The sequence below is a fragment of the Mixophyes fleayi genome, chromosome 1, assembly GCF_038048845.1.
Source record: "Mixophyes fleayi isolate aMixFle1 chromosome 1, aMixFle1.hap1, whole genome shotgun sequence".
In the NCBI taxonomy this organism is placed as follows: domain Eukaryota; kingdom Metazoa; phylum Chordata; class Amphibia; order Anura; family Limnodynastidae; genus Mixophyes; species Mixophyes fleayi.
The window spans coordinates 354,783,646-354,800,899 of record NC_134402.1 but is presented as its reverse complement, the minus strand read 5'-3'; the positions used below and the strand labels follow the sequence as shown (position 1 = coordinate 354,800,899).

Here is a 17,254-nt window from a genome sequence, read left to right as displayed (position 1 = left end):
CAAGGGAGTTTGGGGTTCGCTGCATAGACGTGCAGGTCACGGCCCTCCCAAATAGCTACCAGTGAAGTGTAGGTGAACAAGAGAAGCCGTGAATCTCAAGGTCAAAACTGTGTGGGCAATACAGGCACCGAAGTTGCAGGCAGGAGCGGAGTCAGAACGCCAAAGGTCAATACCAGGAAATCAGTATAAGTTCAGAGGGAACAAAAACAGTAGTCAGGCAGAACTGGATCAGAATCCAAGAAGACTGGTGTATACAGGAGACAAATGAGGTGCTGGAGACTAGAGACCTAGATACTCTGGCAAACTAATGGCGCCAGAGCTAATTTTAAATAGATGAAAGTGGTCTGTCATTGGTGGACGTGTGTCACGACTAGTATAGCGTACCTGCTATCGTAGGCACTACTCGGAGGAAGGTGCGGAGTCTAACGTGCCCCTGGTTCACCAGGGACCCACGCAAGGAGGTATGGACTTAGCTGCAGGAAACACGCAGGTCGCGGTCCTTCCACGAGTCAGATAGCGAAGCACGAGAGGAATGTCAGCCAGACCGGTTCGGCAACGGTGCGGGCAATGCAGGTACACAAGGAGAATCCGAAGGGGTAGTGAGTCAAGCCGGGTCGATAACGTTCTGACAGCGAGGTACAAAAGGGAGATCCAAAAGGGTAGTTAAGGCAATCCGGGTCACAATGGTCACAGGCAAACGGCAATAAACTGGAGGAAGGAAAAAGGTCAGGAAACAGATAATCACAGGAACACTGGAACGCTGGAGGACAGGAAAGGACCTGAAACTCTGGCACAGGAGGTGGGGTCAGAGAGGCTTAAATAGTGCTGCTAGCCAATGCCCTCAGCACTAGTAGTGCTGTCATTGCTCCAGCGCCGTAGCGCTTGTCATCCTTTAGCGCCGTAGCGCTATCTTCATGCAGCATTCCGTTGCCTAGCAACGGGAACGCTTTCAGGTCTGTAACTGGCCGGCCGGCCGGAAGGGGTAGTGATGACTCTGGTTATGCTATGCGGACGGGCGGGCGCCGAGCGGCGCCTGACAGTATGCCCTCCTCCTTCTCCCCTTGTTTGGAGGAATCTCTTGAGTAACTGAGAAGCATGAAGGTCCGGTTTATCCACCAAAGATCTTTCTTCTGGACCAAATCCCTTCCAGTGCACAAGGAACTGTTGTCGCCCGTAGCGAATGCGGACATCCAGAATCCGGCTGATCTCAAACTCTGTTCCAGAGGAGGTTTGAACTGGAGGAGGTCGAGATGGAGGTACAAAGAACCTGTTAAGCACCAATGGCCGGAGTAGGGACACATGAAAAGTATTATGACATCGTAAATAAGAAGGTAGCTTTAGCTTAATACACACAGGATTAATAACTTGTGAGATGATGTAAGGACCAATAAAACGTGGAGCCATTTTCATAGATGGTAATTTGAGTTTTAAATCTTTAGTGGAAAGCCATACTTGATCCCCTACCTTCAATAGAGGAGTAGCTCTTCGGAGGCGATCTGCAAAGGTCTTATGGTGCTGTGATGCTTTTTGCAGAGCTGCTTTGGTTGTGGCCCAAATGAGAGAGAATTCTCGATAGAGTGAGTCCACCGCCGGAACTGAGGAGGAAGAATTTGGAAATGGATCTGGGATAATAGGATGCATCCCGGTCACAATAAAGAATGGAGAAAACCCGGTAGATTCATGGACATGGTGATTGTGTGAGAATTCTGCCCAGGGAAGGAATTGTGACCATCTGCTTTGATTATCAGCGGTAAAGCAACGAAGAAAAGTCTCTAAATCCTGGTTGATCCGCTCGGTCTGACCATTGGTCTGTGGGTGATATCCAGATGAGAATTTTAACTCTGTACCCAGTTTTTTACAGAAGGCCCTCCAGAATCGGGAGATGAATTGCACTCCCCTGTCAGAGATAATTTCCTTAGGGCAACCATGAAGTCTGAAGATCTCCTTGATAAATGTGTCGGCTAAGTGACTGGCCGAAGGTAGACCTGAAAGAGGAATGAAGTGCACCATTTTAGAAAATCGGTCAATGACAACCCAGATGGTATTAAATCCAGAACTGCAGGGAAGGTCAGTAATAAAATCCATGGCTATACCCTCCCAGGGAGCATCAGGCATAGGCAGGGGTTGGAGCAAACCAGCAGGAACCTTCCTGGAAGTTTTGTGTTGGGCACAAATGGTACATGCTGCAATAAAGTCCCGTATATCAGCACGTATGGTAGGCCACCAGAAATGACGACAGAGAAGGAATGTGGTCTTCTTTATGCCAGTGTGACCCGCGATACAGGACGAATAGGCCCAACGCAATACCTTGAGTCGTAATTGTGGTTCCACAAATGATCGTCCTGTGGGCGGAGCATCCTTCACAGTATTGGTAATAGCAACGATGTTAGAAGGGTCAATAATGCAATGAGGAATCGATGGATTCAGGCGGTCTGTATCATCAAAAGAACGAGATAGAGCGTCTGCCCGCCCATTTTTAGCACCTGGACAGAAGGTAAGAATCATATTGAAGCGAGCAAAGAATACCCAGCGGGCCTGCCGAGGATTCAAACAGCGAGCTTCACGAATGAATGTCAAATTTCGGTGATCTGTAAAGATGGTAACCGGAAATAAGGCTCCCTCTAATAAGTGTCGCCATTCCTCCAAAGCTGCTTTAATAGCGAGAAGCTCCTTGTCTCCGATTCCATAATTAATCTCGTTGGGAAGAAATCGTCTGGAGAAGAACCCGCATGGAGAATGGGTACCTGAAGGTGTCTTTTGGAATAACACGGCTCCAATGCCTATTTAAGAGGCGTCTACTTCCACAAAGAAAGGTAGCTCTTGATCCGGCTGAGAGAGAACAGAGGCAGAGGAAAAGGCTTTCTTCAGAGTAGTAAAGGCAGAAACAGCTTCTGGAGACCATATCTTTGGATTGGCAGATCTCCTAGTTAATGCTGTAATTGGAGCAATAATGGAAGAAAAATCTTGGATGAACTTTCGAAAATAATTGGCGAATCCAATGAATCTTTGGATACTTTTAAGACCCTGCGGTTGAGGCCAATTCAAGATGGATGACACTTTGGTGGAATCCATCTGTAACCCAGAGCCGGACACAATAAACCCAAGGATGGACACTTGGAGAACTTCAAAAACACATTTTTCCAATTTGCAATAGAGATGATATTTGCGCAGTCTTCGTAAGACCTCCCTCACTTGTTCTTGATGAGAACTCAAGTCTTTAGAAAACACTAGAATGTCGTCTAGATAAACAACTACGGAGGTATATAACAGATCTTGAAAGATGTCATTAACGAAACTCTGGAAGATGGCAGGGGCATTGCAAAGCCTGAAGGGCATTACCAGGTATTCGAAATGACCATCCCTCGTATTGAAGGCGGTCTTCCACTCGTCACCCTTCTTTATATGAATGAGGTTGTAGGCCCCTCGTAGGTCTAATTTAGTAAACACTTGAGCCCCGCTGATCCTGTCAAATAGATCGGAGATAAGAGGTAACGGGTACCAATTCTTGATGGTAATACGATTCAGGGGTCTATAGTCAATGCATGGGCGCAGAGACCCATCTTTTTTCTTGACAAAGAAGAATCCAGCTTCAGCAGGAGAGGTAGACTTGCGAATAAAACCACGTTCCAGATTCTCCTTGATATATTGAGACATTGCCAAGGTCTCTGGGCGAGAAAGGGGATAAGTTCGCCCCTTGGGTATAGGTTGATCAGGAAGCAAGGTGATGGAGCAATCCCAGGGCCAATGGGGAGGTAATAACTCGGCCTCAGTTTTATGGAATACATCTTGAAAGTCGGCGTATGCAGCTGGAAGGCTTGATTCCGTAACCGTGGACTGAGCAACAACTTGGGAACCGGGAGGCAGAACAATAGGTAGACATCTATGATGACATCCTGTACCCCAACGGGTAACCTGAGCTCGATCCCAATCCATCTGCGGAGAGTGTTTTCGTAGCCATGGGAGCCCCAAGATAATGGGATTGATGGATTTTGGCAACACCAACAACTGAATCATCTCGCTATGGAGGGCTCCTACCATTAACCGAATAGGTGAGGTGATGAAGGAGATGGAGCCACTGCTGACACTTTCCATCCACTGCCGTTAATGATAATGATTGAGGCAAGGGGAGAGTTGGAATTTGAAGCCCAGCAACGAGAGTGGCAGAAATGAAGTTCCCGGAGGAGCCGGAATCCACAAAGGCCGTGGTGGAGAAGGGACCTCTAGGGGTGCTCAGGGTGACTGCCATAAGAAGCTCAGGGGTGTTTTTTGAGTAGGGAGCAACTGTGGATACTCCTAAACCGGCCTCCCTGCTACCGTTTAGGAGGACGAGTTTCCCGGTCTCTTAGGACAGACCTTGAGAACATGAATCGCCACAGTAAAGGCAGAGACGCTGCCTGAAGCGCCTCTCTCTCTCTTCTGGGGATAAACGGAAAACGTCCTACTTGCATGGGTTCATCCATAGGCAAAACTGGGTTTTGAAATTGAGGAGCCAGACGAGGAACCACCCGCTTAGAGACAGGACGTTCCTGGGTGCGTTCTTGATAATGTAGGTCTACTTTAATACATAGCGCAATTAGGGTATCAAGATCAGAGGGAAGATCCCGAGAAATTAGTTCTTCCTTAATACGGTCGATTAGACCTTGCCAAAAAGTTGCGACCAGCGCCTCGTTGTTCCATTTCAGCTCTGACGCTAAGGTCCAGAACTGGATGGCATATTGCCCGACAGATAAGTTGCTTTGACGCAGGTTCAGCAAGCTGGTGGCAGCAGAGGCTACTCTCCCAGGGTCATCGAAGACTCTCCTGAAAGCTTCAATAAAGGAGCCGGTGTTATTAAGAAGAGGGTCTCCATTCTCCCACAAAGGCGAAGCCCAGGCTAGTGCTTGACCACTCAAGAGGGAGATCATGAACGCCACCTTCGTACGCTCTGAAGGAAATGCTCCTGCATTGCACTCGAACTGCATGGAGCACTGGTTCAAGAAACCCCTGCATTTCTTGGGATCTCCATCATATTTTTCAGGCGTGGGGATACGCATGCCAGAAGTTGCAGTGGATACAGTAACCACACTAGAGGACGCCACTGAGGAGGTGGTAATGGCTGGAGTAGCAGGCAGAGAGCCTTGTAAAGCATCGAAGCGTGTAGCGATACCTTGAACACATTATAGGAGATGTGCTTGGGCTGCTTCTTGCTGTTCTACTCGCTGAGCCAAATGAATGAGAAGGTCCCGGGCTGAGGGTTCACCAGTTCCTTCGGTAGACATCGCCAGAGTTTACTGTCACGACTAGTATAGCGTACCTGCTATCGTTGGCACTACTCGGAGGAAGGTGCGGAGTCTAACGTGCCCCTGGTTCACCAGGGACCCCCGCAAGGAGGTATGGACTTAGCTGCAGGAAACACGCAGGTCGCGGTCCTTCCACGAGTCAGATAGCAAAGCACGAGAGGAATGTCAGACAGGCCGGTTCGGCAACGGTGCGGGCAATGCAGGTACACAAGGAGAATCCGAAGGGGTAGTGAGTCAAGCCGGGTCGATAACGTTCTGACAGCGAGGTACAAAAGGGAGATCCAAAAGGGTAGTTAAGGCAATCCGGGTCACAATGGTCACAGGCAAACAGCAATAAACTGGAGGAAAGGAAAAAGGTCAGGAAACAGATAATCACAGGAACACTGGAACGCTGGAGGACAGGAAAGGACCTGAAACTCTGGCACAGGAGGTGGGGTCAGAGAGGCTTAAATAGTGCTGCTAGCCAATGCCCTCAGCACTAGTAGTGCTGTCATTGCTCTAGCGCCGTAGCGCTTGTCATTCTTTAGCGCCGTAGCGCTATCTTCATGCAGCGTCCCGTTGCCTAGCAACGGGAACGCTTTCAGGTCTGTAGCTGGCCGGCCGGCCGGAAGGGGAAGTGATGCCTCTGGTTGCGGACGGGCGGGCGGCCGCCGAGCGGCGCCTGACAACGTGGGATCGGCAGTCAAAGCAGCTGACCCACAACAGTAAGAGCTGCTGGTGTTTTCGTTGTCAAGAACCAAAAGTAGCTAAGCAACAGGACGCGCGAGGGGCAAAGTAGACAGCCGTCCCTGGCACCTAATGTGTGTGCGGGTACAGTGCCTGACAAACACAAAATGTTTCTTGGACACAAGTCCTGATCGAGCAAGGGATACAGTGGATTTAAAACCTTTATTTTTCTTAGATTATCTTCAATATACATGTTAGGCTTTCATCTGCTTTGCATCCTCTTGCTACTCAAATCTGTTATGCAGTACAGGTGTATCTCCCTCTGACTGCTGATTGATAGGCTTCACTTTATACGCTCTCACCTGTCTTGCACTCCTTGCCAGTGATGCTTCCTGGTTCCTGTATCTGTATCCTGTGCGATTCTGACTTTGCATCAAGCAGTTCCTGACTCTATAACTTACAGTATGCTGGTTCCAGATATCTGGCTTTGTATCTACATTCTATTCATATATATTCATGCTATTCACACAGTATCCTCAGGCATGGACTGTAGTAATTATACCTGTATTTCCATAAAGACTGTGTATAGTTCTACATTGCTACAAAGACTGTTATATACTAGCATTGCTACAGAGAAAGTGTTATATACCTGCATTACCACAAAGATTGTGATATATTAATGCCTTATTTTTTGGCTATGACTCATCCCTGCACTTCCTCAGAGTCTGTGCTTTAACCTGGCTTCTATTAACGCCATTGGGTTTGTGAAGATACTGGGTTTATATGGCCCAATTATACCTACTCCACACTGGCAGGTCACCCAGGGATGCCTTACTAAGCATACCCAGTACCTTTTAGGGTTCTTATAATCACTCAAGCAAATGCAGTTAGAAAAGTACAACAGTACATTTACTGTAATAAAAACCAATCACTAGAATACTATATACAAACTTTAAATAAATGCCAGGCAGGTTTACGACATTATCTGTCCCTTACCCCACTAGCTTAAGGAGATATAGTCACCTGGATGTCCTAGCAGGGTGTTCAGTCCAGCAGAAGCCTAGACTTCAATGTTGGAGTTCTTCCCAGGCTCAAAGCAAATAGAAAACAACAACAACCTCCCCTGGCTCTGACTATCCTCTATACTCTGTAGTTTTCCCACGCTCCAAAGGCCTGGGTCAGGGTTGGTCTCAGATAGTGGGATCCTCTGAGAGTGGCTGTGTCAAATGGAGCTATTACAGGGTTATCCTTTCTCATCCCAATACATCCCTTGGCCCCCCTGACTCTAAGGTGTCTGTCAGAATACAACCTGATACAAGAGGGGCATACTCAGGTAAATAAAGGGGCAAGGCCAAGATGATAAAATGACACGCCCAGTATTATCCCCTTACAAGCTTTTCAGCCAGAACTAGCTTCCAGCTGATCAGGAGTTCTTGTAGAGAATGGAGGGGGAGAATTAATGCAGCTATAGCCCTGTTACCTATATCCTGTAGCTGTACCCCAACCGTTCCTTACCCATAACCATAACCCACCTGACTTCACTTTGAGAACAATGCCTAATAGCATTACTGCAACATGAACAAACACATTTTTACAATAAGTAACAGAATGAACATGTCTCCTATATAAGCATGGCTACAATGTTCCCTTTTCCTCATGTAATGAGACACTGCACTTGCACTCTGCTGAGTTGGGAAACATTGACAGGGCTATAATAGTACCTGTTATGCTCCATATTGTAAGAAATGAGGGACATGCTGGTCAAGGTGATATCAAACATGTTATTTCAGTGTTTTTACTACATCACCTCATATGCCTGTGAATTCCTAACAATACACATTCATAGTCTGTGGTTTCTGGACCTGAAATTGTATAAACTGTCCCTCTATGAATTATGTTTGCAAGATTTATATCAACACAGCAATCATACAACCTATGAGGTGATAATATATCTGTAGATTTCTCCCTAAAATATAAGAAATGTTTTGGTAATGTACAGGTAAAATCTTCTAAAGAAATGAAAACAATGTATTCTGAATAAAAAAAAAATAATGTGTTATGACAACTGGAACTCCATTTAATAATATCCCCCAAGCACCAACCAACAACCAGGTTGTGACTAAGAAGCCAGAGTCATTTCTGGGACTCTAAAAGAAACAACCCCTTTAGTTAGAGGTCTTCCATGTAGAACATATATTTTGGCAGAGATGTCTAGATGAACTAAAAGTAACGTTAAACTCTCAGCAAGGGAAATTAAGAAAATTGTCAACGGCACCATAATCCAAAGAGGCAGATGTAAATAGATCAAGGCTAAATGCTCACGTTTGAGGATCTCCTTGTTCTATTGTACCAGATGTTCTGGGTCTTAATTTAAAGTAAAGTTCGCAGTAGATTTGGAAATCCTTCAATGACTTGCGGACCCCTGTGAATCTTGAGTTCCAACTTCCAAGACCACTGCTGGAGATGGTGGATGGAGTCCAGTGGCATCATCCTGTGCGGTATTCCTACCAGAAACTTCTTGGACCACCTGTGTCAGAACTTGGAGTCAAATGGCCAGAACTTGAGCTGAGCTTGGCTTCATAGTAGTTTTCAGGCATGTTATAATGTAATGTAAGCTTACTCAGAACCCTGTCTGTGAACAACAGTTACCATATGTGCTCTTCACCTATTGCAACCCCTGAGAGCTAGACATTCTCACCAGTATTATGTTGCCCACAGAACTTCTCCAATGAGTTATTGGTGTTTACAGCTCAGGGTAAGGTACTGAGAAATAGAGGAGGAAGTCAAGGTCAAACAATCGAAGGTCAGGAATCAGATATCAAAGTATTAAATCAGCAGGTAAAGACAAGGTTGAAGTACAGGTCATGGTTGGAGACCAACCAAATTTGACGGTTCAATACACAGACACGAACATAACAGCAAATTAAACCTTTAAAAGGGCAATGTATAAGTGTGAGAGCACCTATTAAATAGGCTGCATGTGCCTATCAAAGAACATGATGGATCATATTACCAAACGTCATGATAGATAAACTCAGCAACTTGCAGATCCATGTAGATACAATGCTTGATGAGGAGCAAAAGTAACGTCCCAAGATTTGCTGCATCTGCCTACTAAAATGATACAATAAGGTGTCTGATGCACCTGAAGTAACCCTCAGTATGCGGAATGTGGATATCCTAGATCAGTACTGTGCAGGATCGTCCACACAACTGAATCTTGAGCAATTTATAGCATCCTTGGCGCAAACAATGCCACATTCGTATTACTTTATCTCAAAACTTCAGTGACAAGAGAGCTGCCCAGCACTACTGGTCTTTCAAAGAAAATGCCTTTTTAAATAAGAATAAGTGGACTTCGCTCATATACTATAAAACAATAACAAACATCAACACAATAACCTCAAGCTATAATATTTGTATGAGAAAATATCAATGTTTTGCAAACCTGGATTACCAATAAATTATTAATATACTTAGATATTTTAAAAGGACAAGAATACGTTTCTATGTCTGCTTTATATTTGAAAAGAAGCAATTACAAACAAAGCAAAACTTATGTCAAATGGGTGCATTGGTTTTCAGTTTTAAAGACGGAAGTCCTATGCATTCAGCAGTCACCATGACAAAGTACAAGTACAAAGTATATTATAAACATATTATCACAATACAATCATCATCATCAGTTTATATAGTGCCACTAATTCCGCAGCGCTGTACAGAGAACTCATTCACATCAGTCCCTCCCCCATTGGAGCTTACAGTCTAAATTCCCTAATATAAACACACACTCACACACAGACAGACAGAGAGACTAGGGTCAATTTAGACAGCAGCCAATTAACCTACCAGTATGTTTTTGGAGTGTGGGAGGAAACCGGAGCACCTGGAGGAAACCCACGCAAACACGAGGAGAACATATAAACTCCACACAGATAAGGCCATGGTCAGGAATCAAACTCATGACCCCAGTGCTGTGAGGCAGAGGTGCTAACCACTAGGCCACTGTGCTTTATTTATCTAACCTCAGGTTGTTCTATTTTTTACATATATCACCTCACACCTGCCATACACTCAGATCTCTATAGCAGCAATGCTTCAGCCAGGACCACTGACTCATATGTATTCACAATCAGCTGAAAGTGCTTCACTATTTCCAGCCCAAGCTGGTCTATTCTAAGCAAATAAATGGACGTAAGAGGTATTTTTATCTGGAACATATAAATATCTGAAATAGCACAGCTATATTTAAATAACAGCACAGACATGAACACGAGTGATCCAAAGTAATGATTCAGGGGTATTTCACAATGTTTACAGCCATCAGAAACAAAAATGTATTGTTTTACAGACCTACTGAAACAGTAACAACAAGGCTGATGTAATTTGCAATAGAAATACACTCAAATCCTCCTTTTATATGTTCTAAGGTACCAAAAACTGTCAAAGTGTAAATTAAGGGAAAAGTCTTAATAAAACACACAACAAAAAAACAAGGGAATTTGTAAGTAACTGCAGGGGGTAAATGTATCAAGTACGGATTTCTGCAAGTCGACAGAAATCGGAACTTGATACATTTACCCCCAGGAATTGTTTGTTATGTAAACTGGTTTGTTAAAGCATGTAAAATGTATACACATAAAGGACTTTTCCATCAAAAACCATAGCTCTTCAGTAAAATAAAACATTAACTTGAGAAAAACAAAAGTCATAGGCATAGTTGCCTATTGTCCTAGAATGTAAGGGAAACGCCTTAACTTCTAGGCATTCTCCCGTACTCCAGAGAGAGCAGAGTCACCTTCTGCATCCCGCCGAGAGAGCAGTGCCACCTTCTGTATCCCGCCCACATTCATTGTGAAGTGGTTGCGACGGGACGCACTTATTTCACTAGTGTTTTAATGCTAGTATAAAACATGTAAACTGGTCTGACAATGGAACCCATTAAAGATTTCACCAAAAATCTAGTGTTCAAATATATCCAAACACACAAACACAACATGTTGCCTTTATTCTAGTTTAAGAATGCAACTGCAGGTCTCCACAACCAAGATACCTCAAGGCCAAAGGAGCGATCAGAGCCATGCAAACTGTCAGTTTAGTAAACCCGCTTGGTCCTTGGTCGTTTTACTAAAGGGAACCCAAACAGATTTTATCACTGCGGTGCCAAGACATATTCTCCGATTGCTATGCAGTATAGAGATCCCACTCTATTGAACAGCCAACAATGCAGAGCATGTTCTCTTTACCACAATGGAAAACTTATTATGGTGACCCCTTTGCAATACAAAGCCCATTCTGGTCACCCAGTAAAAGGTAAAGTCCATTCTGGTCAGGTCAGGTCAGTAAATGAAGAACTCATTTTATTGAACCAAGTAAATGCATTGATGGCTATTGGACAACACAAGCCCCAGTCTCTGCTAGTTAGGGGACTCTGCCTGGAGCATAGTACTCATCTAACCCCGCACTTGATATTGCTCCATCTACTGCATTACAGACTGACAAAGCTCATTCTCCTCTTCTTCTGTGATCACTGACTGGCTGCTGGAGTTCACAGTAGGAGAGGGACAGAGTGGCATCAGCCTATTAAATCTCAGACCTCTAGACAACCCAGTGTAACATAATAACCTGTTCCCACTGCATACTGGGAGAACAGGATATCATATAACACTGGCACTGGGGAGCTTCAGTCATTTAGGCAGTGAGAACACCGGATACAAATACTCATTGGCATTGCCGAGTCTCATGGTGTTGGAGTTCAGAGTTAGAATTAGCAACACCTGAAAATAACTGCACATGCTTCCTTTTTCCTGTGTCCGGTTCCCTGCTTGTCTGGAACTCAGACAGTAAATATGGACTGAATGGATTAAAATCAGATACACTACAACCCTGGTACAGACAGTGTTCCTCTTGTCCAAGACTACAATTTCAAGATGATAAATAAAATGTATGTAAAATATCATGCACATCATTCTCTGGAGTCAGGTGTGATCATGAGGAGTTGACACCCCAACACAAGGTTACGAAAATGCTAAAGACACCATCAAAATTGAGCTTTTATGGCTAAACACTTATGAAGAGATCTGATTCCTTTTTATGTCACAATTGTCTCACTCTCTGGAGTTCTTAATCCGAGCAGCACTGAGTCACAAGTGGATGAGTATGCCAATACTCCCTATTCATTCCCCAACAGCAACTATGCTGTAATAAGCCACAGTTCTTCTAATAGTCTCACCGAACCTTTCATCATGCATAATCATTATGCGCATCATTATAAATTACAAGCACATATAGTAAACAGCTAAACTTAACTTACCCATTACTGAAGGAAGAGGTTTCACTTTTCTTGTGAACAATTTATTTTTGCACATTTCTAAAGCCTGTTGGTGTCAAGGTTGCCATGTAAGTGTCTACAGAAAGGTTGTGGGCTAGATTTACTAAGCTGCGGGTTTGAAAAAGTGGGGATGTTGCCTATAGCAACCAATCAGATTCTAGCTTTCATTATGTAGAATGTACTAAATAAATGACAGCTAGAATTTGATTGGTTGCTATAGGCAACATCCCCACTTTTTCAAACCCGCAGCTTAGTAAATCTAGCCATGTGTCTTAAGTAGTCAGTTGGAGATTATTACCTGTGACTTCCTAATAAAGGTTTCTGTCAACACACAATATCATTTTCCAAATTGACTTCACTGTCCTGAATAGAATCCTTATCGTACGATGTCACAATAGTGGTGAGTGGTTACTTGCAGCTGCAGAACCCCATTTCTAGCTACTTGCCTCCTCCTCCTGGTACTCTCCATGTATTGAAGTCATAAACAAACACCGTGAGCAGTGTGGAAACCAAAGATTATATAACTTACACATTTCTAATATAATTTGACTTTAAACTTCATGATTACTTACGGTCCTCTCTCATTTGCTGAGAGACATGCGAAGAGGAGACAGATTCAGTAGGCATTCTAGCAGTGGAAATAGACCAAAATGACAACAAAGGTAGCTTTGCAGAGATAAATAAAAAGTATACTTACAAAAGTCCCTATTTTTCACACATAAAAATATAGAAATCATTACTTGTTATTTTACAGACACCAGTTTGGTATTAAAGCTTTACTACCACCAATGAAAATATTATACTACCGTAACGCTCTCCCACGTAGAAGTCATGGGGACTGTTATTGATCCTCCTGCTTGCACAGCCCCTCCTCCACCATATAAAGTGGTGAACTTTATAAATTTGCCAGTTCTGTATTACAAAACTGACAGAACCTCATGACTCCAGCTAGGGGAGTAGTTATACATTAGTAAAATATATTCATAATGCTTTAAGTGGGGATGAAAAGTGTAGCATTGTGTAACAAACTGAAGCACAAAAGCAACATCTGCCTAAAAGCCTTTATCACAAGTATTTATTACATGGTTTTTACCTTCATGCTTCTGAAATTCTTCCTCAGTTAAATTGACATCCTTCAGAGACAGATTTGATAGAAGTTGTTTGTTTTCCTCCTGCAGTTGAGCTATTTGACCGAGAAGGTCTTGTGCTTCCCCTCTCCAAACATCCTCCACTAGCTCCAGCTCCTGAAAGATCAGCACCTCATCACTGACACATTCCTGTCACAACATACCCTACAGCTCAGTACTACAGACCCATTCGCTGCTGCTTGAATTTTCAGCAACAATTGTACATGATTTAAAAAAAAAAAAATGATACAGCCTCTTGTCACTACCATACTGTAGGTGGTTTAATCAGAAAAAATATATGCTGTAATAACCAGAGCCCTGTCCTCATCTTCTTTATTGTAATTTATGTTTGCTTGTGCTTGACTCCTGTCAGTAAGATGACATCAGGGATGCCTGTATTTCATGTGACAAAGATCTCCTACTTTTATATACCTTAGTTTCTGTAAAATGATGATCATTCTTCCCTATTTGCAGCATGTTTTCTCCGATATCAGTGCTATCCAATATACATGAAGATTGTTGCATGTATGTAAAGCGCTACGGAATATGTTGGCGCTATATAAATAAATGATGATGATGATGATGATGTTACAGGCATGTGCCAACAGACAGAATACCATTATAAACAAAAAACAAACTCTATGTAATACAATAGAGTGAATAAAGGTTGGTAAGGATGGGGGGAGGTGCACAAGAAATACTTGGGAGGACCACATCTGGTCCACGGCCATCAAGTGAACATTTTTGACCTACACAGAGCTTTTTTGATATTAATATAAAAGTAGTGATCTCTGCCACATTCAAGTTGTTGCAAACGAATATGATGGCAATAATAATACAAAATCACTTATTTCTATCAGACATTAAATATAGCATGGATATTGCCGCCCAGCAGTGAAGCATAAACTATGCATATATTGTACCAGAAGCCTTGACACTGTTGATGTTTGTATGATTATGTTGCAAATATTGATACACTGTTCAAAGTATTTATGATACATAGTGCATATGATACATGATACATTTATGATACTGGTGGAAAAAAAATCTGTAATGTTTTCCACTTTAATAAAGCCCACACCAATAGTAAACTCGTGACCCGGTATAACTGAACACATGTAACAAGTTGCACTGAAAATCACCGGGCTTAGCTCTTCCCAGGGACAATGAGGAGACAATTGGATGCAAGAACTGCATGATACAAATCCGTACTGGATTAGTCACTGAGCCTTGTGTCTGGCCCAAACATATAAAAAGTGCTGATTGAGAGGAATGAAATGTACATCTGTTACACCAGTGATGAGCAGACGGTGCCGGTGAATTAATATAAAGTGATGACGTCTTTATGCAGCACTTTACAGTCTCTGGGACAGCCTGCACTTTATCTCACCACCGAGGTGGAGGACAAGAGCTGAGATTCAGAAGTTACCAAGGGTAGATATGACATGCAGGTCTGATTTAGCCCACACATTGCCAGCATTCTATAACAGGAAAGCTGGAAGCTCTATGTGATAAATAAGAGTTGTGTATTCTTCCCCTTTCCTCACCTTCTGGTGTTTCTTCTCCTTCTCTATCCTGTCCATCCGCTCAAGTCTCAGCCTGTCCAGCTCCAGCCTCAGCTCTTCCATCTCTGGGTTAATGTTGTTTCTACTGACCAGGACCTCCAGGATTTCCAGTACCCGGACCACTTTGGGCATGAGCCGGCTTATGGCCTCGCAACCGTAATGGTCTATGACCCTCTCAAACTCCTGCCCCACCGCAGAGGCGATGTCATACACATCCATGACCGTCAGCTCGGCCACATTCTTCTCCAGGGCTGGGGTCCCCTCCATGGCTTCTCCCTTCCTCTCAACCTCCTTCCTGCCCTCAACGCAGCCTGTTCCCGATGGATCCCGGGTGAAGGGCGGTCTCCTCCAGCAGAGAGCTCTCAGATCATGTATGATATCTCATATAACATACACGGACTACATAGTCTCTGAGGCTAAGATTGTCCTGGCCTTCTAATCAGTGCAGGAAAGCTGCCAGCAACTCTGTGCTACCAACACGCGATCTAGTTATATGACACCAGAGGGCGCTACTGCGCATGTCCAGGCTGGCATCTAGATTAACCCATTCACTGATCAATGCATACATACAATGTAGCGTTACAAATACGTTTATTATACTGTAACTGTTATTCATTCATATATATTATGGTCTACACTGCCAATTGTTGACGCTTTACATATATACTGAATTGGAATATGTTTTCATTTCACTACAAATGCAAAATGCGGGTATGCACTTTAATGAACACTAAAACGCAAAATAGAAGTAGACCCAATAAGAAAAATAAAATAGTTTGTAACTTTGACAGATATGTATGTAAACATTTCCATACCGTGAACAAACTTGAAACGTTTCACATTCTGTTTACATTTGACATGCATTTATATGCAACACGTTGTTCTTTGTTATCACTGTTCTTCAAGCTGAATAGGACACAAAGGGGTCTATTTACTATTCTACAGCAGTAAGTAACCATCTTTATTTATCACTGCAAGTTGCAGTACTGCTGCTATTTACTATGCCAGGACTGATCTTGTAGCCTCAGCGAATACTCCCCTATTATTCAACGAGGTCATTTTAATCTTCATCAGAAGCCCCTTAGCTATGAAGCCTAACGCGGTTGGCGAATGCTGGAAGGGAAATGCGCATGAGCAGATGTTAGTGATCTGGGGTCTGATTCATTAAGGATCTTAACTTAAGAGACTTCTTATTTCAGTCTCCTGGACAAAACCATGTTACAATGCAAGGGGTGCAAATTAGTATTTTGTTTTGCACATAAGTTAAATACTAACTGTTTTTTCATGCAGCACACAAATACTTGATAGCTTATTTGTACACTGAAATGTGAAGTTGAAATTTGTGTGCTACATGAAAAAAACAGTCAGTATTTAACTTATGTGCAAAACAGAATACTAGTTTGCACCCCTTGCATTGTAACATGGTTTTGTCCAGGAGACTGAAATAAGAAGTTTCTTAAGTTAAGATCCTTAATGAATCAGGCCCCTGACCTGGTGAGCACCAAGTGAATCGTCTCTGGCTTCACTGGACCCCATAGGAACAGGTAAGGGAACGACATTCTGAGATGGCTGCATAAAGCAATGTATTTCGCTGCTTGATAAATCCCTAACATTGCAGTCCCCATATAGTTCTATGGGGACTACGGTAACAAACGGAAAGTAGGTTAATGCAGGAGAAATATCAGATTTCTCCTGTGTTAATCCCTTCATAAATTAAGTGAAGTCCTGTGACATTCTCCATTTTTGGGCTATCATAATTTGTTAAACAGACCCCAAAGTGAACTTAAGACGCCCTCACACACTGGCAGCGGCCTAACTACACATTTGTGGGCCTCATAATCAAATGTTGTAAGTGCCCCTATGTGATGCCAACTAGTGATAACTTCACATATATAAATGGGTCTTTGACATGGATGGCAGGCCCCCTTAGCTATGACTTCCTCCCCAGCAGCTGCTGCACCCCCTGCCCTTATATTACTTACACCATTGCACACTGTGATTTTGATGATGAATGAAGCGGTTTTAGTCCTAAATGGCTGTAAATCACAGTCTGTACTAGTGCAAAAACACTGCTGGTTCCTGTGTTGCTTTTTTAATAAATATGAGAAATAGTTCAATCCTTATCAATGCGATAAGGATTGAAAAGTATTTTTCATTTTATGCGGTGGTTGATAAATGTGCCCCTAAATCTAGATTGTGTGTGAGTACTGTTACACAGGAATCTGATGTGTTCATGTAAAAATTACTTCCCTGACAGTAACAGGTTTATCTACTAATAATGAATTT

General features: G+C 43.2%; 1 protein-coding gene across 4 annotated transcripts in view; it reads right to left on the bottom strand.

The window, feature by feature from the left end:
* Positions 1-15,460, bottom strand: part of RILPL1 (Rab interacting lysosomal protein like 1) — a 38,888-nt gene extending 23,428 nt beyond the window's left edge. For 2 of the 4 annotated variants that reach the window (XM_075177342.1, XM_075177351.1), the window contains exons 1-2: positions 14,951-15,459; positions 13,370-13,520 (exon numbers count right to left, since the gene is read on the bottom strand). In XM_075177342.1, the coding sequence (XP_075033443.1) occupies positions 13,370-13,520; positions 14,951-15,235 (436 nt within the window). In that variant the 5' untranslated portion in view covers positions 15,236-15,459. Of the gene's footprint in view, positions 1-13,369; positions 13,521-14,950 lie in introns of all 4 variants that reach the window. The other 2 variants (XM_075177325.1, XM_075177334.1) reach the window with 2 other exon arrangements.
* Positions 15,461-17,254: the final 1,794 nt, after the last annotated feature.